Below are 16,719 nucleotides of genomic sequence, written 5' to 3'. Positions count from 1 at the left end.
AAAGACTACATGCCTCACTAGTAAAAATTCCCAGTTCTCACAGCTTTAGAGGAGATAAATGAACACAAGGCATTTTACTTGTGGAGGAGGACAGGCCATGACTGAAAAGCAGGTGAAGTATTTTTAGCCAGTCCTAAGTCAGGATATACTGATAATCAGAGAAGTCATAATTTCTCAAAACTTGAGAACTGGAGTCAACTTGGGAAGACTCTGTGATTTAAAAAAATCTATATCTCACAAACCACAGACTGAAAAAGAAATATGTTGATTTTGAGGAAAAAGAAGTATATGTTTTCTAAGTATTTTTGATGGAATATAGGATTTTTGGCAGGAAAATATATTCATATACAGATCAAAATACCCCAGAATTATTTTTCATTTGAAATCAGTCTGAGTTTTGATGATTGAAGCAAAAACAAACCAAACAAACAGAAGACAAAACACTTCTCTTATCTGCTAAAACTGTTCACAGGTAGAAGAAATTCCTGTCAGTTCTACTGATGAGGAGAAGAGCTATGATTCATAGGCACAATTCATCTTTTTCATCTATGTAAAAATAAATAAAATAATCTCAACCTCCACCATCATATGGTCTCAAGATCACCACTCACTTCTTTTCAATTTGATCTTTGCTGTGATAGTTGTTCTGGCTGATGACTGTTGCCATTTCGGTCAGAGCTGCAAAGCGTTCCCTCCTGGGGTGTACATCTGCCACAATGGCTTCCAGCTTCTTACTGGCAGCTTCCATCCTATCTACACTCTCTGGCCAGAAATCTTGCTTTCCAATCACTTTCCTCATGTCTTCCAAGTAAGTCTCACGCAGAGATGCCTTCTTCAGAAACCTCTTGGCTAGCTGTTCCAGCTTCTCTAGCCTCAGCATTTCTTTCTGAAGTGCTTTTCCCCTGTTGTGTTCTGCCTTTTCCAGGATGCTCCAGTGCTTTTCTACATCCTGCAGTGTTCTCCCCTCTGGAGGCACATATAGTCGTAGGTTGTTGGCTCTCTGCTTGGTCCTGATGTTGAAGAGATGAGCTTCAATCATGCCTTTATCTTGATATTTTGGGGGTTTCTCCACAGTGCGGAAGGTCTTGAAATTGGCCATGAGCAGCCACATTTCCTGAAGATTGTTGGGGAAGATACGGTCATCCAGCTCAATTACCTTCTGCTTAATCCATTTCAGGAGGTCAGAGACCATCTGCTCATACAGAAGCTTCAAGTCATCTATCTCCTTCAGGAGGAACACAATCTGAAATGGGAATACAAAGTTATAAGCCACATAAGAAGCAGAATGAACCAAGATGATGTGAATAGAATGCAACATCATTGGAAATAAAACTTAGGACCCAAACAGAACAGTGTATGTATGTCAGGAAGACAGTATTTAACAAGCAAATTGCAACAGTCATCGAATATTTATACAAATCATAGAATAATTTGGGTTGGAAGGGTCCTTAAAGACAATCTAGTTCTAACTTGTTCTAGATCCACTAGGTATAGACACATCACATAAGTATAGATTTTACCTATGGGGCCAGATGACCTGTCATGAAAAAAAAACAAAACAACTAAATAAATATTATTTAATGTTTAATTTAATTTAATTAATTTAATTATTATTATTAATTTTAATTTAGGAAAAAGTTATATTTTGAAATAGCATACATATGACAAATGTTGACAGTTCCTATGAGACCTGACCAGAAGGCAGAAGTTCCAAATAGAGGCTTCAGAGTTTCACAGTGGAACCAAACTGAGATTGTTTTCATTCTCTTTCAAAAAAAGAAATCAGTCTTATCCTATCTGTTAATATGAAATCAGCTCCTCTTAGTCTCAACATCTTGGGTGTGGGAGACCATCTGACAAGATTTTAGCTCTCTCACATGCCAACAGCAGACTGTTGACAGACTGATCCCTCTCAATCTCTTCTATTGGAGCCATTTCACTTTTTATAAATCGTCAGAGAAACAAAACACATCATAGCTAAACAGGTTGGTAAGGATGTTAACTCTGATTCAACAATAATTTTTCTACTCTATGATATTTATCTGTTTCGTATGCAAACTGACCTGCATTGATCTCCACTGTCCACATATCTAAAAAATCAATTTAGAATGAAATTCATAATGAAATTTAAAGAAATGTTTGAATGAAGTCATCTTTTCCTTTCTGGTTTACATATTTTTTCCATTTTTGTGTCTTTATAGTTTTTCCTTGCTTTAACTCGGCCTCCCTGCAGACATCAGGGTTAATGCTGAACAATATTGTCTGCCTCTGCAGGCAGGCAGATTAGTGAGATGCCGCTGAGCAAAGGCCCATGCCTTGCAAGTGGTTATTTGCTTTAACCTAGCAGAAAGTGCACTTGGCAATGAATAAATGTCACAGTGCTTGAAGAGTAGCAAAACAGCACCAACCTTGAGTGAAGGAAAAGCAGCCCATGTTGCCAGGGCTCCTTTCTGTATTTTCTGCCATCGTACCCAGTTCTTGCTGAAAGATCCCAGTAAGTGCATGGCTACCTCACGTGGGTGGGGGAAAGCAGATTTACCTCTCCAGGATGAATCCTTCTGCCATCCTGGTCACCCACATAGTCTCAACTCAAAGGCTTCCTTGATACATTCAGACTTCCCTCCCCAATCCTATTAGTAAATTCAGAACTGCCTATTTGAGGGGACTAAGGACATGAGGAGATTAACATCTGTTTTGTTATCCTTCTTTATGCTTGTGTGTGTGAGAAACACAGGAAGACAGGCGGGCAGTATTAAAGACAGATGAAAATACCAATGGAGAAAGAGAGAAAAAGGAAGCAGTAAGTGGAAAGAGAGAGAGAAAAAAAAGAATGCATGAATATATCTATACAAAGTGAAAACAAACAAACAAAAAAAAAGTGGAGCACAACAAAAACTGAAAACAAGACAGAGTAAGAAATGCTCTTCCTGTGTTAGCCCATAATACAAAGATATAGCCTGTTCATCCTGCCTGAAAAGCAGAGACTCTGCTGGAGTCCAGACAAATCTTACTGCCCACTCTCCACACTTATTCCCAATCTTTTATTTAACTGAATTCAAATTCTGGCTGTCATCCAACAGTTCCTCAGGGAACATCACTGTCAGTAAGAAATGTTTCAGATTGTTCTTGTCCCAGACTACTTAGCTGAACAAAGTCTGCTTCATAAAGTCTTGTCACCATTAGGGATGTTCTAGTTTTGTGTCTCCTACTGAGCAATATATTCCCCCTCACCTTGCACTAAATACATTTCTAACACAAATTTAACCTTATGTATTAAAGTTTTTAATTCTGAAGATAGCAATGCACTTACTTTGGCAAGTCGCTTTTGATTTGTCTGGCCTTGTTTCATTCTGGAGAAGTAGTGGTAATAGAGTGACACATAAGTCATGATGGATCTCTCATCTGGGGAGGGTACTGCCACATCCTCAGCATCAAGCAGCTTGCTGATCCCAAGCTCTTTCTCAGCAACATTAAAGGCATTGTTCAGGTTTTTGATGGGCTGGTCCTGCCGCAGTGAGCTATAATTGATAAGATCAGGTCTGGACAAGGAGAAGAACAGAGAGGAAAAAGTGGAAGAGAGATTTATGTTTGTCTTAAGTTCTTTCAGATGATAAACCATAGACTGTTTATTAGGTAAGTAATAACTTTGAAATTATTCTGTCTGACCTGCTTTATTCAGAAACATCAGAACTATATAGCTGGAGGAAGATTCTCTTTATGAAACTGAAATACCACTCCCAGCAAATCTCTGACCACCTTCAGTATTTCTCATCCTCACCACTGAAAACCAGTGCCCACTATTTTGCAGGCAATTCTGATCAGGGAGACAACTCCCAGCTGGTTAAATTTCAGAGTATCCTGACTGGAAGATGGAGCAGAACTGTTTGTGGGAGAACTGTCAAAGTCTGTCTCAGGTGGTTTCTCTCTGCTTGAGCTCTTTTCTTCACACCTTTTAAAATGGCCAGAGAAGGAAGGAAAATGTTGAGAAGTTTACTCTGTTAAAATTGAATCAGGAGACATAAATGCTCACAAAACTTACACAATAAAAGCAATTGCTACACTAGTAGCTATTGAAAATGAGCAGTGAGAATACGAGTGGGAAACCAAATATTGGGCAGTGTTGTTCAGATCTGTGATAGTCCCTTAGAAATCCCACTTCCAACAAAATGAACAGTGAAGCAGGAGTTTTTGGTCCTTCCTTCCTTCCTTCCTCAGGGGTAGTGTATCCATTTAAGAGAGTTTTCAGTAAATAAGGGTAAGAAGAGCATTTTTTAGTTAGTTGGCAAATATCTGTTATTCAGACTGTTGTGCCTTCAGACAACTTGTGCCAGAACTAGGAAAAACAACAAGCATATCACCCTGAGCTCAACTCTTACCTGTGGGCATGTATAAGTGCATTGAATGCCAGTCCATCAGTCCAGCTTTTAGAGAAGTCCTTCACATTTACATTGGGATAGCTGGCAGTTTTATGCTGACACCAAAGTAGTAGGGCTTCATTGGCAAATAGCTGATCAGCTCTGCCTCCAAATTCTTCCTGTGAAGACAGCAGAGAAAAGAAAAATCAGCGTGTTCAGTATGCGGAAGTAGTATCTGTGTTTTATATTCCCAATAAAGATAACTTCATACTACTTCTGTCCAACTTGTAAATCATCTCCAACAGTTATGAGTTCCAAGATGAATGTGTCATGAAGATAGAATGACTTAATGCAAAATCTTGAGTTTTCTATCAGAGTAATAATTAATTGAATGAATTCCTAAATTGTGATATGAAATGAAGATAATAATTTTTTCTTTTTTTTCTTTTCTGCAAGGTTTGTAGAAGTCAAGTAAATGCAAGAAAGATATAAAGCTTAGTTCATTTTCTTTCCTCGCTTTGATCTAGAATTCAGAAAAAAATAAAATAAAATGTTCAGATCTATCATTAGAAATTACTAATTTTGATTTCATGATATCTTTATAGGAGCTCATTTTTCATGTGCTTGAAGTGAAAAATCTCCTTTTTCTAAAAATAATAAAGAAGAATAATTTTCTTTAGAGAATGGCAGCATGTACTTCGTATCTAGAGATAAGTGACATCAGAGACATTCTTTCTGAAGTTAAAGCCAGAAAAAAGTTTGTGAAAGGGAGTGATGAACATGAATATCTCTAAGTTATTGTTTTCTGTCTCTTTGAGAAATTATGAAATGGATTCAATTCCTTTTACAACTTGCTGGCAAGTTATTGGGTAATATTATACAATCTGCAGGATCAAAATGGACAGGAAACGTCATCAAAACAGTTCTTTCTGATCTGAAGCTCTACAAAGCCTATGAATTCCATTAACCAGGCAAAAATAAAAAGACCTTGTTTTACCTTATCGAGCTTGATAGACGAAATTTGAAATCGAAGTATAATGATCCAGATGAGACCCAGGATTAAGGTTCTGTCACCGTCTACGATATTCTCAGGACCAATCACTTTCACTTGCACCTGCTAATAAACAAATATCTGTTCAGTATAAAATTACGTCAAGATCTCCGAACAAGCCTTCTGCTTAACAGGCTGGTGTTGAAGAGGGCATTCAGAATTTCTTCAGGAAATGGATTTTGCACAATCACTTCATTTGTCCATATATCTGAGATCTCCCATGTTCATCCCCGAGCTCCCATATGCACCAAAAATGAGATTCAGGAGCTATCTGACAAAGGGATGGTGATCTGAAACATTTAAAGTTCATTTACCTACTGGTTTTGAAAATTGTGGTTAAGAAAAGTAACACAGCTCAATGACACTTTCCTCCAAAGGAGTGGCAGCTGGGCAAACTCAGAGATCATTCGATGTGATCTCCAGAGAGCTAGTCTACATGTAGTTCTTAGTCTCACCAAAGAATCCAGATATCCTACTAAAGAAGCCACAGCTTCTTTCAGTAGATGTGTTAGGTGGAGCACGCCAAGCCTCATGCTGTATTGCACTTGTTCTGTAGTCAGTGGAGAAGAATGCATTACATACTTTCTGTGTTTACTGCTATGAAACCCCTCTGCTCCTTCAGAATGTGTGACACAGAGCTTTGTTTGATGATTTTCCAGGGAAGTATACAATAAACTGATTGTTTAAAAAAGGAAGAAAATGGCATGCCATCTTGTAGCTTAAGTAAGGATATGCAATTCAAATATATAAAACTACTGCAAAGGCTTGCATGAAACTGTTTGAATCAGAGCTCTAAAATACCCATTTTTACACCACATGTCTTCACCAGTGCCTATTGCTGTTTATTTGCCCCACTATTTGGGAAAGCATTACATCTAAAAAGCAAATAATTAAAAATTTTAAGCTGTCAGGAAGGAAAACTGCTGCCAAAAAATCTTTGAATTTATTCAGAAATTGTAGACAGGTTTTCAGGAACTACCCAAGCTTCAGAGAATGTTTATCTGACCTTAGTTATGAGGAGATTGTTTTAAGAAGTTGCTCATTCCTTTTTGCCATGGGAACCAAAAATGTTCATTGTTTCCCTTGTCCTGATCTTACAGTACATGACATTTCTTTACCTATCAGGGAATATGACTGTGATATCCAGGATAAATCTGCTTCTACTTCTAAAAGCCCAACAGATGAAAAAAAACAAACCAAACCAAACCAAACCAAGGAAGAGTGAGGTAATTACACGACTAATACAAAAGTCCATTGGTACAGTAACTTTATCCCTTTTTCCTATGCCTTTGTGTTTCCTATGCTTTCTTTTCCCCTGTAGCGCTGTTCTCTCTTTCTCAGTCCCATATTCCAATTTCTAGTCCATTTTCTTATTGCAGCTTTCCTCTTTCCATTTTTATTTTTTTTAAATGGGAAGTTTAAAATCAGTATTTTAAATCAGCATTTCAAAATATAATTCATCTATAATTCATTTTCATTTAGGTGTGACATTTTTGGAGGACTGTTATATATTTGTAGGTCAGATTTCTCATACAGTAAGAAAAATCTGTTGTTTATTTTTTTGTTATTTTTATCTGTAATATCAATATTACTATCAGCTTACCTTGGATTTCAGAAATGTAATGGCTTTACTGTTGTTCTCCAGAAAATGCACTCTCATCTTTCCTCGATTCGGTCTGGGCAAAGATTCTCCAGAGAGCAGCTCCAGGAGTTGCATGAGATAGATGCCATCCTTCAGGTCTGTGTAAATATTTTCTATTTCAGCCCTCACCTGCAAAGACCAGTCACACAACATCAGCTCTGGCTGAACACTTGGCCCACAGGTCCCTTGACTTCTAGTACTAAACAAACAACACCTTGTTGCTGTGCCGCCGAGTCTGCTGTCTGGCAGTGCATAAACATGAAGTATAAGCAACGAAAGTCAAATCACAAAAAGTAGGTTCACAGAAGGACTGACATTATTACAGAAAGTAGGCAGAACTAAAAAAACCCTAACAAAATACAACAGAAAAGAAAAAGAACAGAATATGAAAAACAGCAAAATCCCCCAAACAAATACTTTGGATGTGCTGACATTTTTTATTTCAATTGAAAAGTCTCTTTTCAGCTTTTTACTCTGAGCAATGCATTCCATTTAAAATGTAAACTGATAATCCCAAAGTTAAGTGAAGGAAAATAAAGGAAATGAGAAGACATAGAACAGTTTCCCTGACTCATTTTACATTCCAAAATCTTTAGTCTCCTGGCTAGACCTTCACTGTCACCTCAAGTCTCCATATTTACAGATGGTCTCACACTTAAGTGCAATTACTGTGTAAAACATTAGGATCTACAAAAATGTATCCCACTGCTGCCAGTAGAAAATGTCACCCAGTGCTTAAGTGACACACCATGACATAGCGTGTACTCTGATCTAACAGAAGCTTGCCTTAGGTGTTTCCTTTTGGCCTTAAGCCACCAGCCATCAAATGACAATGAAGCCACATAACACACCCAACAGTAACTTGCTGTGATTCTGAAATCACAGTCAATAGTCTTTTCTCCTCAAAAAACAACAACAAAAAAAGAATTAAATATTCCTGATGTTTAATTGGTTAGTTTTGTGATTTTTTTGTTTGCTTTTCAGTTTGGAGCATAGTTAAATGTAGGTGAAATAAGGGATAAATGCTTTCTTCCCCCACTCTTGACAGGTTTATTATTATTATTATTATTTTGTGAATTCCTGAGAATTTAAAGACAAGTTACATAGACTTCGGTTCTGTTCTTTGTGTAGAAAAAGGACTGGCAGCTTTCTCTGGCTGATTATTTCCATGAAAAATTCTGTTTTATTGCCTTTACTACTTTTTGTATTTAAGTAATCCTAAAACTCCACCTACAGTATATTACAACAAAGAAGTTAAAGCTATTATGTTCTGTGGAAGTTTAATTCATGAAGAATAGCTACATTTAATTTAATTGTAAGGAGACTGTCTCCCTACATATGCCTTATGCCCCGTTGAGCAACAGTAACAGCTTTGTTACATCTGTCTCCACACAAACAAATCAAAGACTGTTTAACATATTCACTCATTTCCCTTAAGCATTAAGCATTCCCTTAATGCTAAACTTGAAGCAGTCAACAGTACAATTGAGAATACTGCAGTGTCCTGTAGTTGGATATTATCAAGTTAAAGTCCATGTTGGCAAGCTTAACTATGTTGCTGAGAAGACCTTGATAAGCTCTTGGTCTCTGCATCATTTCTTACCATATATGGTTTGGAAAGCTGTCACTGGATTTTCTTCTCATGCTTTTATGATCCACAGTCAAGCACTATGCAGGAAGTGGAGACTAACATTTTAATCTTTGAACTTGAATTTGTTTATAAAATGACAAAGTATTTATTGATCTGTAGCTATATATAAATAATTTCCCATATCATAAAACCTTAACTTTCTTGCAGGTAGGAAAATGAGAATATGTTTTGCAGCTCCTCACTTACAGTAAGAAAAATTAATTTAAAAGTTGTTTGTACTCTGAGGTTGGCTTTACACAAAATCCTTAGACTTAAAACATTAAAATGAAAAACATACATCTAATGTTGAAACACTGTACAGTATTCATGAACTAGAATGGAAACAAGAGGTCTGGTCTGGTTTGGTGTCTCCAAGGCCCATTTTCATTAATAGCAACTATGGGCAGTAGAAAAGTGAATTGTTCTTGGAAAATATAATTCCATATTGTGTCACAGATAAATTCATTTTGGACACAAGTAATGTTATCTGCAGCAAATCTGGTGACTTTTGGAATATGGTGGATTACCTTCCACAAACAAATCAATTGTACACTACCTCTGGTGCTTTCTGGAAATCTGAGACTAACTGAAACCTCACTGTTCTGTAATTGCACAGTAGGATGTCTGAAATTTCTAGACCTAAGGCAACTTTTTCAGTCACTGATCAGCAACTCATAACATGGACAATGGAAATCATTATGAGGCAGAAAATAGAGGGTGAAGTACTCTGGTTAACCAAAGTCTTTCTTGTTTGCATATGCAAGTAATTGTGACACTTCAGAAAGATGCACAAAAATTGACATACGCAAAGATATAGCAAGTGAAACAATAAAAAACAAAGACAGAATGAGGGAAAAAAGTCACAGGTGGATTAGGTACCTACATTATTCCTGAAGAAGATATTATTCATCCAGTTGGTGAAGGTTTTCTTCTGCATGAACATACGCTGCTCCTGCAGCCTTTTGATGTGATCTTTTTCAAATTCACTATTCATGGTGACTTAGGAAGTAAGAAATTCCAGTGAGGAGGTCAGTTTTGAAGAGATGAACTTGGCCAGCTACAAACAATGTTGTACCCAATATATACTGGAAATCCAGCTCCTATTCTGAATTCAATAACTGAATTCAACACCACACCCAGTATAATACTCTAACTTCCTTTAGCTTGTACTTTGCACTTTATGTCTACTCAACTTCATTTTTACTTAGAAGTGTTCTCTCTTAAATTGTACCTCTACTGTCAGGGTGAAAATGAGACATATTAATGCATCTTTATTTTCTTTCAGTTTCTCCCCAGCCACTTGATCCCATAAGAACCAAGATATCAATGTCATCAATAACTTCATTGGACATGCTGAAATCACATCACTGAGAACTGATTTTAGACTGTTAGAAAGAGAGGGATCTGCAAATCATCCAAAGCACTGCTTCAAAGTGTGTTATGCTATCCAAAGGCTGTTTGGGATGTTTCTGCGGGCTTTTAGATCACGGTATATCAAGTAGATATGATCTTTATAGAAAAGAAATAACTTGGTTCTTTCCTCTTACAGGTTCAGTTTTTGTAAACCTTTGTGGGATGATAGTGCAGTTCCATTATCACTGGAACAATGCCCTGGACGGTGACTGTTATTGCTTTTCCTGAGGCTAATACTTGTCTACCTCATGCATACCATTAAAAATCAGGCTTGTAATTCATCACAGAACTCAAGAGGAATACTCAGGAACATCGGAAAGTAGAAGAGTCTCCCCTTAAGAATGTCTGATGAAATAAACCAGATTTCAATTCAACCAAACAATTATTTCGGTGTTACTTTGCCTACAGTGTGAATATCTATTGAGCAGCCTTGCTGTTCTGAAGGTAGGAGTACCATCTAAAAAAATCTGTCTGAAAATCCATGGCTACAGACATATATTGTGACCAAATGTCATCTCCTTGAACTAACGCTGTAATCGTTAGTATTACCTGGATATCAGCCTATCTGCAAAACCAGGAAATCTGCTGTAATTGTGGAAAAGAGATGTGTCTGCTGCTGTCACCCCACTGCAAAGAGAAAAGGGAATGAAAAATTAAAGCCTGTGAAAACACGCAGAGGGTGATTCTTCCCAGAAGTAATACTTTTCCCAGAAGTATACGCTTTGCAGTGGCCTAGTTCTATAGCTACATTGAGCTCTGTGCCCTTTAACTCATAAAATCTAAAACACTGAAAAAACACGATCTACCTACTGTAGTCTGTAAAATAGATATAGAAACAACATCACAACAAACAAGAAGTTGCTTGCCAGATATTTTTCTGTTCTCTCATAAATGTGAAAAACTTTGCCATTTTACAAGACAGAAAAGCATGGGAATTGCTGAAGCAGTGATTTGCTACCACATATTTTTCTTTTTTTTCTTTTCCCAAGTGCTTTTTAACACTCATTGATTTACAGGGATGGTACTGGAGATTAACAGTTCAGCAGCAACATAAGGAAGGATCACGGTCACAGAGGAAAGCCTTATATAGGAAGAATTTTGCAAATTTTGAAATGGAAATATTAAGAAGACACTTGCAATACTTTCTGATTCTCTGAGCTAGTTCAGTATAGCCCACTTTCTCCATGTGAAGAGCAGATATTCAAAGAATTGCCTTTGCCTTCCAGAGAGGTGATCTTAACCCATTCCTATATAACAAACTTATAGAACAAAGCCATTTCTGAATTTGCCAGATGTTCTTAGAGTGTCTGAACCTCCTTTCCATAAAAGAGTTTTTAGTCAGGCATCGCAGTCACCCTAGATAATGACTGCTGTTGAACTATTGCTTCATAAAACAGCTCAAACATCTTATGAAATTCTGTTACAAATGCTCCCAGTATGGGCATTTATGTGAAAACAGAGCTATGACAGTATATCTGTACTTGCTGGATGTAGAAGCAGCTCTAGAAGCAAAATCTGGTTGTAATAATATATTACAGTAAGAATAGATCAAACAACACAAAAGATCTGGACTTACTGAGGTCAGGAGGAGCTCCTTTCTCGTGTTCAGCAGTTGGTCATTCTGGAGAATGACTTTCAGTTCTAGATTCACTTGTACTCCTACGTTCTGCTCATGGTTGTCATGCAAAGCAACCTTTGAATTCAGGAACAGAGACTAAGTATTTATGATATGCCTATGAACCTTTCACCTGATCTAAAGGAAATAACCTGTGAGAACCAGTGAGCTGCCACAGGCCTTAAATTATTTTTGAGCACAAGGATCAGATACATACTAAGCCAAAACTGCCACAACAGAGTGCAAACAGACATCTACCACACTGATCCTTTGGTAAAGAGCAGCTAGTCTTTCACAGATTCACTAGGGGCTCTGACTCATCACAGACTACTTTTCTACGGAGATTTTTCCTTGGAAATCAAACCTAACAATGGAGTCTAAAAATGAAAGCACAGAAGAGGGTACAAAGATCAGTGCAATTCCCAAGTAGTTAAACTGAGATAAAATAAGTGAGAATGTAAAATTAGGAAGAGTTAGAAATCTACCAGTCACCACTTAGAGGAAGTTCATGTGCACAGCTGCTGGAAGGGCAAACTGGGACGAAGATGTCATTGCAAAGGCATACCTGTAAAGTTTGCTATTGATGGACTTTACCACTAAGGACAACAGGGAAAATGATTCCGGTAACTTATACAGCAGAGTCCTTGTTGTCACTGACAAGATTGCGCAACCACAGAATACAGTGATCTGTCATCATTACAGGGAACTGGAGGGTTGTTGTTGGGAATCAACACTAGAAAATGGACAGGTATCTGAAATCAGAAGCTGTAAGTGATAATGTTTCCCCCAGAGGTAAGGTATGAGAATATCAGCTTTTTGCCTTCTGACAAGTGTAGTTTTGTTAGCATTCAAAATGAGGTGAGGAAATATGGAAGAAGAAATGAACAATCTATTCCCAGTCCAGTACAGATAAAACTTGATCAACAGAATCTTTATCTTCATACTTAACCTAGAGAAATGTCATGTATAGTTTCACTTAAGTCAGATAAAAATTAAAATTGAATGCACACGTTGCAAGTATTACTTGAAATATTCCCTCCAAATTCCTGGTCTTGTCTTTAGCAGCCAGATAATAAAATGCCATTCTTAATAATCACTAAATGGGAACAGAGCCACAGGATAAAGAGGATAGAAATTCAGCAGCTGTTTATCTCTTCTGTAAGCTTATTGCCATGTTATAATTCTCCTCCTTTCTTTTCTATCTTACTTTTAGTTATACCCGTGTTCTACTAAAAGTAGAATCATAGGCTACTGACTTAAGGCTGGTACAGTTTGGCTGGATTGTCTATGCTGAGAAAGTATTTGGTCTTCTCTCATAATAAAGAGTGCAGAGAACCTGTGGATGAATGCCTGGATGTAGGTATTTGTACTTGTTGCAAGTTAATTATTATCTAATAAAGAAATGTGTGAAACAGTGGCTTTGCTTTTTATGACAAGAGAAGACAATCAGAGTTTTGGCACTTTACTAAGTCCTGAATATCTATCTATCTCCATTTACTGTATTCATATGTACATGTCAAAATGGTGGACATTTATACAGTGATAACTTTTCATCAGTTATTTACACTTTATCAAGGTGAGAGAAAAGTTACAACAATATTTTGTGAAGTATCCAGGATGGACAGCTGAACAGGGAGAGGCCAAGGGCATCCCAGAACAGGCTGTATTTGAGGAGGAAGTGTGGAAGAATTTATTGTTGGAGCATACAGCATTTTCTTAATTACACGAATGGTGTTGCTCCATTAAAAAGAAAAAATAAATAAAAATCACCCCTACAGGCCATCACCCCACTTTAAGATCCTCTCTTGCTGCCTTTGCAGAGGAGTGGAGCCTTAAGAATGACACTGGAAAAAAAGCAACAGCCTCTACCTTGCACTGCTTTCAATCTGGAGAAATTTTCCACGTATGCAGAAGCATTTTCTTGTTTCTCAAAAGGAAATGCCCTGATGTAGGATTCCCTTCTGCAAGGCAGCAGCCACATAAGATGTGTTTTTTCAGCACCTTTCTTATTTGCCATGATCTTGTTCTGCTTAAGCCAAAATCAGTGACTGTGGAGATTGAACAGATCTCATACACAAATATCCTGGCTGGCAGCTCCATGGCTCCTCTGTCCCCACCTCCACCCCAGTGCTCTCCCACTCTTGACACCACTGTGCAAAACAAAGATGGATGTAAAACTTCCTTTTGACCCATCTGATATTTCATTTGCTTTTTAAAGTATGGTTTTCCTCTCACCTTACAAACAATATGTGAATTCCCAGACTTTCCATTGCAAAGAGCATAAAAAAAACTCATCACAGAGTACTGAGGTGTATCTTACCTCTTACCTTCTCTAAGCCCTATCTGACCAGAGAAAACTATCCCTTGCTTCATAATCACACATCATTCATGTGTTCACCTTTTGGCAGTACACACATTTATGAGAAACTGTTTTCAAGGATGAAACAAAGGAAGAGTAAAAGTTCTTAAAAAGTCTCTGACAAACACCTCGAGAACTCACTAGGAATTGCATCCCACTGGCTTTATGGTTTTGTTGCTTTTTACTGTTTTAATAAATACATACATATATATATATATATACTTTAACTATGTTATATATTTTATATGTGGCCCAAGACAACTTCTCTTCACTTGTGGACCAGGCAAGCCAAAAGGTTGGACAGCCATGATATATATCTACTTCTGAAGGATCATCAGGAGTAGGTATTTGCAGTATAAGTAGAAACAGAAGTGCAGCCTCCACTCTTCTCATGTCCACTGGAGCCTCACCAGCTGCCTAACATGGCCTTGGTGTATAGCCACCCAAGAGGCTTGGAGGTAACCCAGAAAAGCTCCAGCCCACAGCTGAAATCTGGCCATGCTGAGGCAGTGTAGACACAGGTGCACTGTGACCCCAGAGTGTTTCCTAAGTGTATTTTGGATTATGACTATTCTCAGACCTCAGTGTGACACAGAAGATCTATTTTTTGAACACCAAGAATGTCAGAGGAAGCAAGAACTACAAGAAGCTACTTACTCATTTGGGATAGTAAGGCTAAGAAACAGACAGGGTGATAGTCAGAAGCAGCTTAGGAAAGGCACAGAGACTTCCAGCCATCAATCTATACAGCTTCCCTGTATTTATAGGCCTCCCTGATGAACTTTGTCCCTAAACAGCCAAATATTGCTCCTGGCTTCCCTCCCCACAGGCCTTCAGCTTGGCACTCCCCAGAGAACCCTCCACCATCCCCCACTTACCTGCCTTCCTGCGCTGCTGCCAGCCATCCTGGGGTGCCATCTGCCTGGAAGCAGTGATCCCACCAATGAAACTCCTTCAACAGCTGAGCTCTGCCTGCGAGTTTCTAAACCAGCATCCTAAGACGTAGGTTTATTATAAACTTCATCCTCGTCACACTCTAGCCTAAACTAAAAGCAGCTTTTCTGTTTTGAATAGCTGGCTAGAGGCTACATGACATCAACAGGGAACAGAATTCAAGCAGAACAGTTGAATTACATCATGCAGAGGAAGTGGGAACCCCTCACTGCATTTGAAAAAGAGGACAGTTTAAAGCAAAATCAGATGGATTTATTTTTCCTGGCATGAGGAAATTCACTCATCTTTTTGAAAAACAGAATATATACGTTTGCTTGTTTAGTCATGAAATAAAAGCATTTTCTCCTTGCAGCTGTTTGTGTTATCTTGAATATTTCCTTCTGTTTTTGAATCTCAAACAGTTAACATAAGAGCTTCAAAGGGTTTGCAGGATGAGCACATGGTACAGACATCTTTAATTCTCTTTCCATTGCATACAAACATAAATAAAGGGTTGCAAGTGACAGAATAGCCTTTGTAGTTAAAACATCATACTGAAAATGATCTTAGAAATCTCTGCGTTGGCAACCTCAGATCTGAGTAGTGCTTTTTTATCCTCATGTTTCAGGTTTTTCTGATTGTTACTCATTGTTACTCTAGAAGGTGACTATCAGATGAAGGGCAAAAAATTCTTCTCCTTGGCAGCTCTATTTTAGAGGGCTATTTATACACAGGAGTGATAAAGCATTTAACCTTGTTTATCAATGAAACAAAACAGTGAGATTTCTGCGCAGATCGGTGCTCACCAATCCTAGTGCCAGAGTACTGCATCCTACTCACAGGAAGGGCATATGTCACATGTGCTCTCGGGTTTTGGTCCCCCATTGTCCCAGACAGCCTGTTACAACTGAAGCTCCCTCACACCCTACACATACCTGTTCCATAGTGAAGGTCACCCAGTCAGGCTGAATAAATGAACATAACTGGTAAAGATACAGGCTTACATAAACAGTTCACATTTTTAGTTGTGCAAATTTTACCAGACAAGACATAAAACAGGGTGGCGCAAAAGAAAGAAAAAAATGCATTAACATTGTAGGCTGAAATTGTGGAGTCCAGAACTTACCAGTTATAGTTACATTGCTGCTTATTTATTTATTTTCAGGCTAGACAGAAAATGAAGTCATCTTGGAAAAATAAAATAAAAATAAAAAAAATAATCTGAATGAGGAAATCATTATGCATCAGGAGCAACAACATCAAATCAGCATCAACAGTTCCTTAGTTAAAGTATTTAATTAAAATAATAATCATAAAATCTCATAGTGCATCTGAAATATATTACCTGGTAATAGAAAGGTACCATCCAATGCTTCTGTATCACAACAGTTTGTGTAGCTAGTTCATTTATTTCCAGCCCTGCAAAATCAGCTGCTTTTTCCTGGGATAAATCAAGCAGCTTAGCTCACAGGAAGGTTACCTGAGCTTGCAGTTGTTACCTATTGCAGCATAAAAGCATCCCTGCTCTAGCCTTGGATGAGAGAAACTCAGAATAGCATCTGTGCCAAAGCACTTCACAAATACACCAAAAGTAGGAGCTAAAAAGAAAAAAGTTTAGAGAAATTAAATAGTATGGTAAGCAGAAAGAAACATTTGACATCCTTGAACTATCACCTTATGCAAAACTTAACACTGAACTGATGATAGCATAGATGTCCACT

The 16,719-nt window shown here is 37.8% G+C and overlaps 1 protein-coding gene across 1 annotated transcript in view; it reads right to left on the bottom strand.

Moving 5' to 3' along the window:
- Positions 1–9,672, bottom strand: part of SPTBN5 (spectrin beta, non-erythrocytic 5) — an 84,953-nt gene extending 75,281 nt beyond the window's left edge. Inside the window, exons 1-6 of the mRNA XM_072337868.1 lie at positions 9,562–9,672; positions 7,010–7,177; positions 5,353–5,472; positions 4,377–4,534; positions 3,311–3,539; positions 612–1,243 (exon numbers count right to left, since the gene is read on the bottom strand). Of these exons, the coding sequence (XP_072193969.1) occupies positions 612–1,243; positions 3,311–3,539; positions 4,377–4,534; positions 5,353–5,472; positions 7,010–7,177; positions 9,562–9,672 (1,418 nt within the window). The remainder of the gene's footprint in view (positions 1–611; positions 1,244–3,310; positions 3,540–4,376; positions 4,535–5,352; positions 5,473–7,009; positions 7,178–9,561) is intronic.
- Between the last annotated feature and the right edge of the window lie 7,047 nt (positions 9,673–16,719).

Source organism: Excalfactoria chinensis, chromosome 5, assembly GCF_039878825.1.
Source record: "Excalfactoria chinensis isolate bCotChi1 chromosome 5, bCotChi1.hap2, whole genome shotgun sequence".
Lineage (NCBI taxonomy): Eukaryota > Metazoa > Chordata > Aves > Galliformes > Phasianidae > Excalfactoria > Excalfactoria chinensis.
Note: the sequence above shows the minus strand (reverse complement) of the source record. Positions and strands in the feature narration are given on the sequence as shown.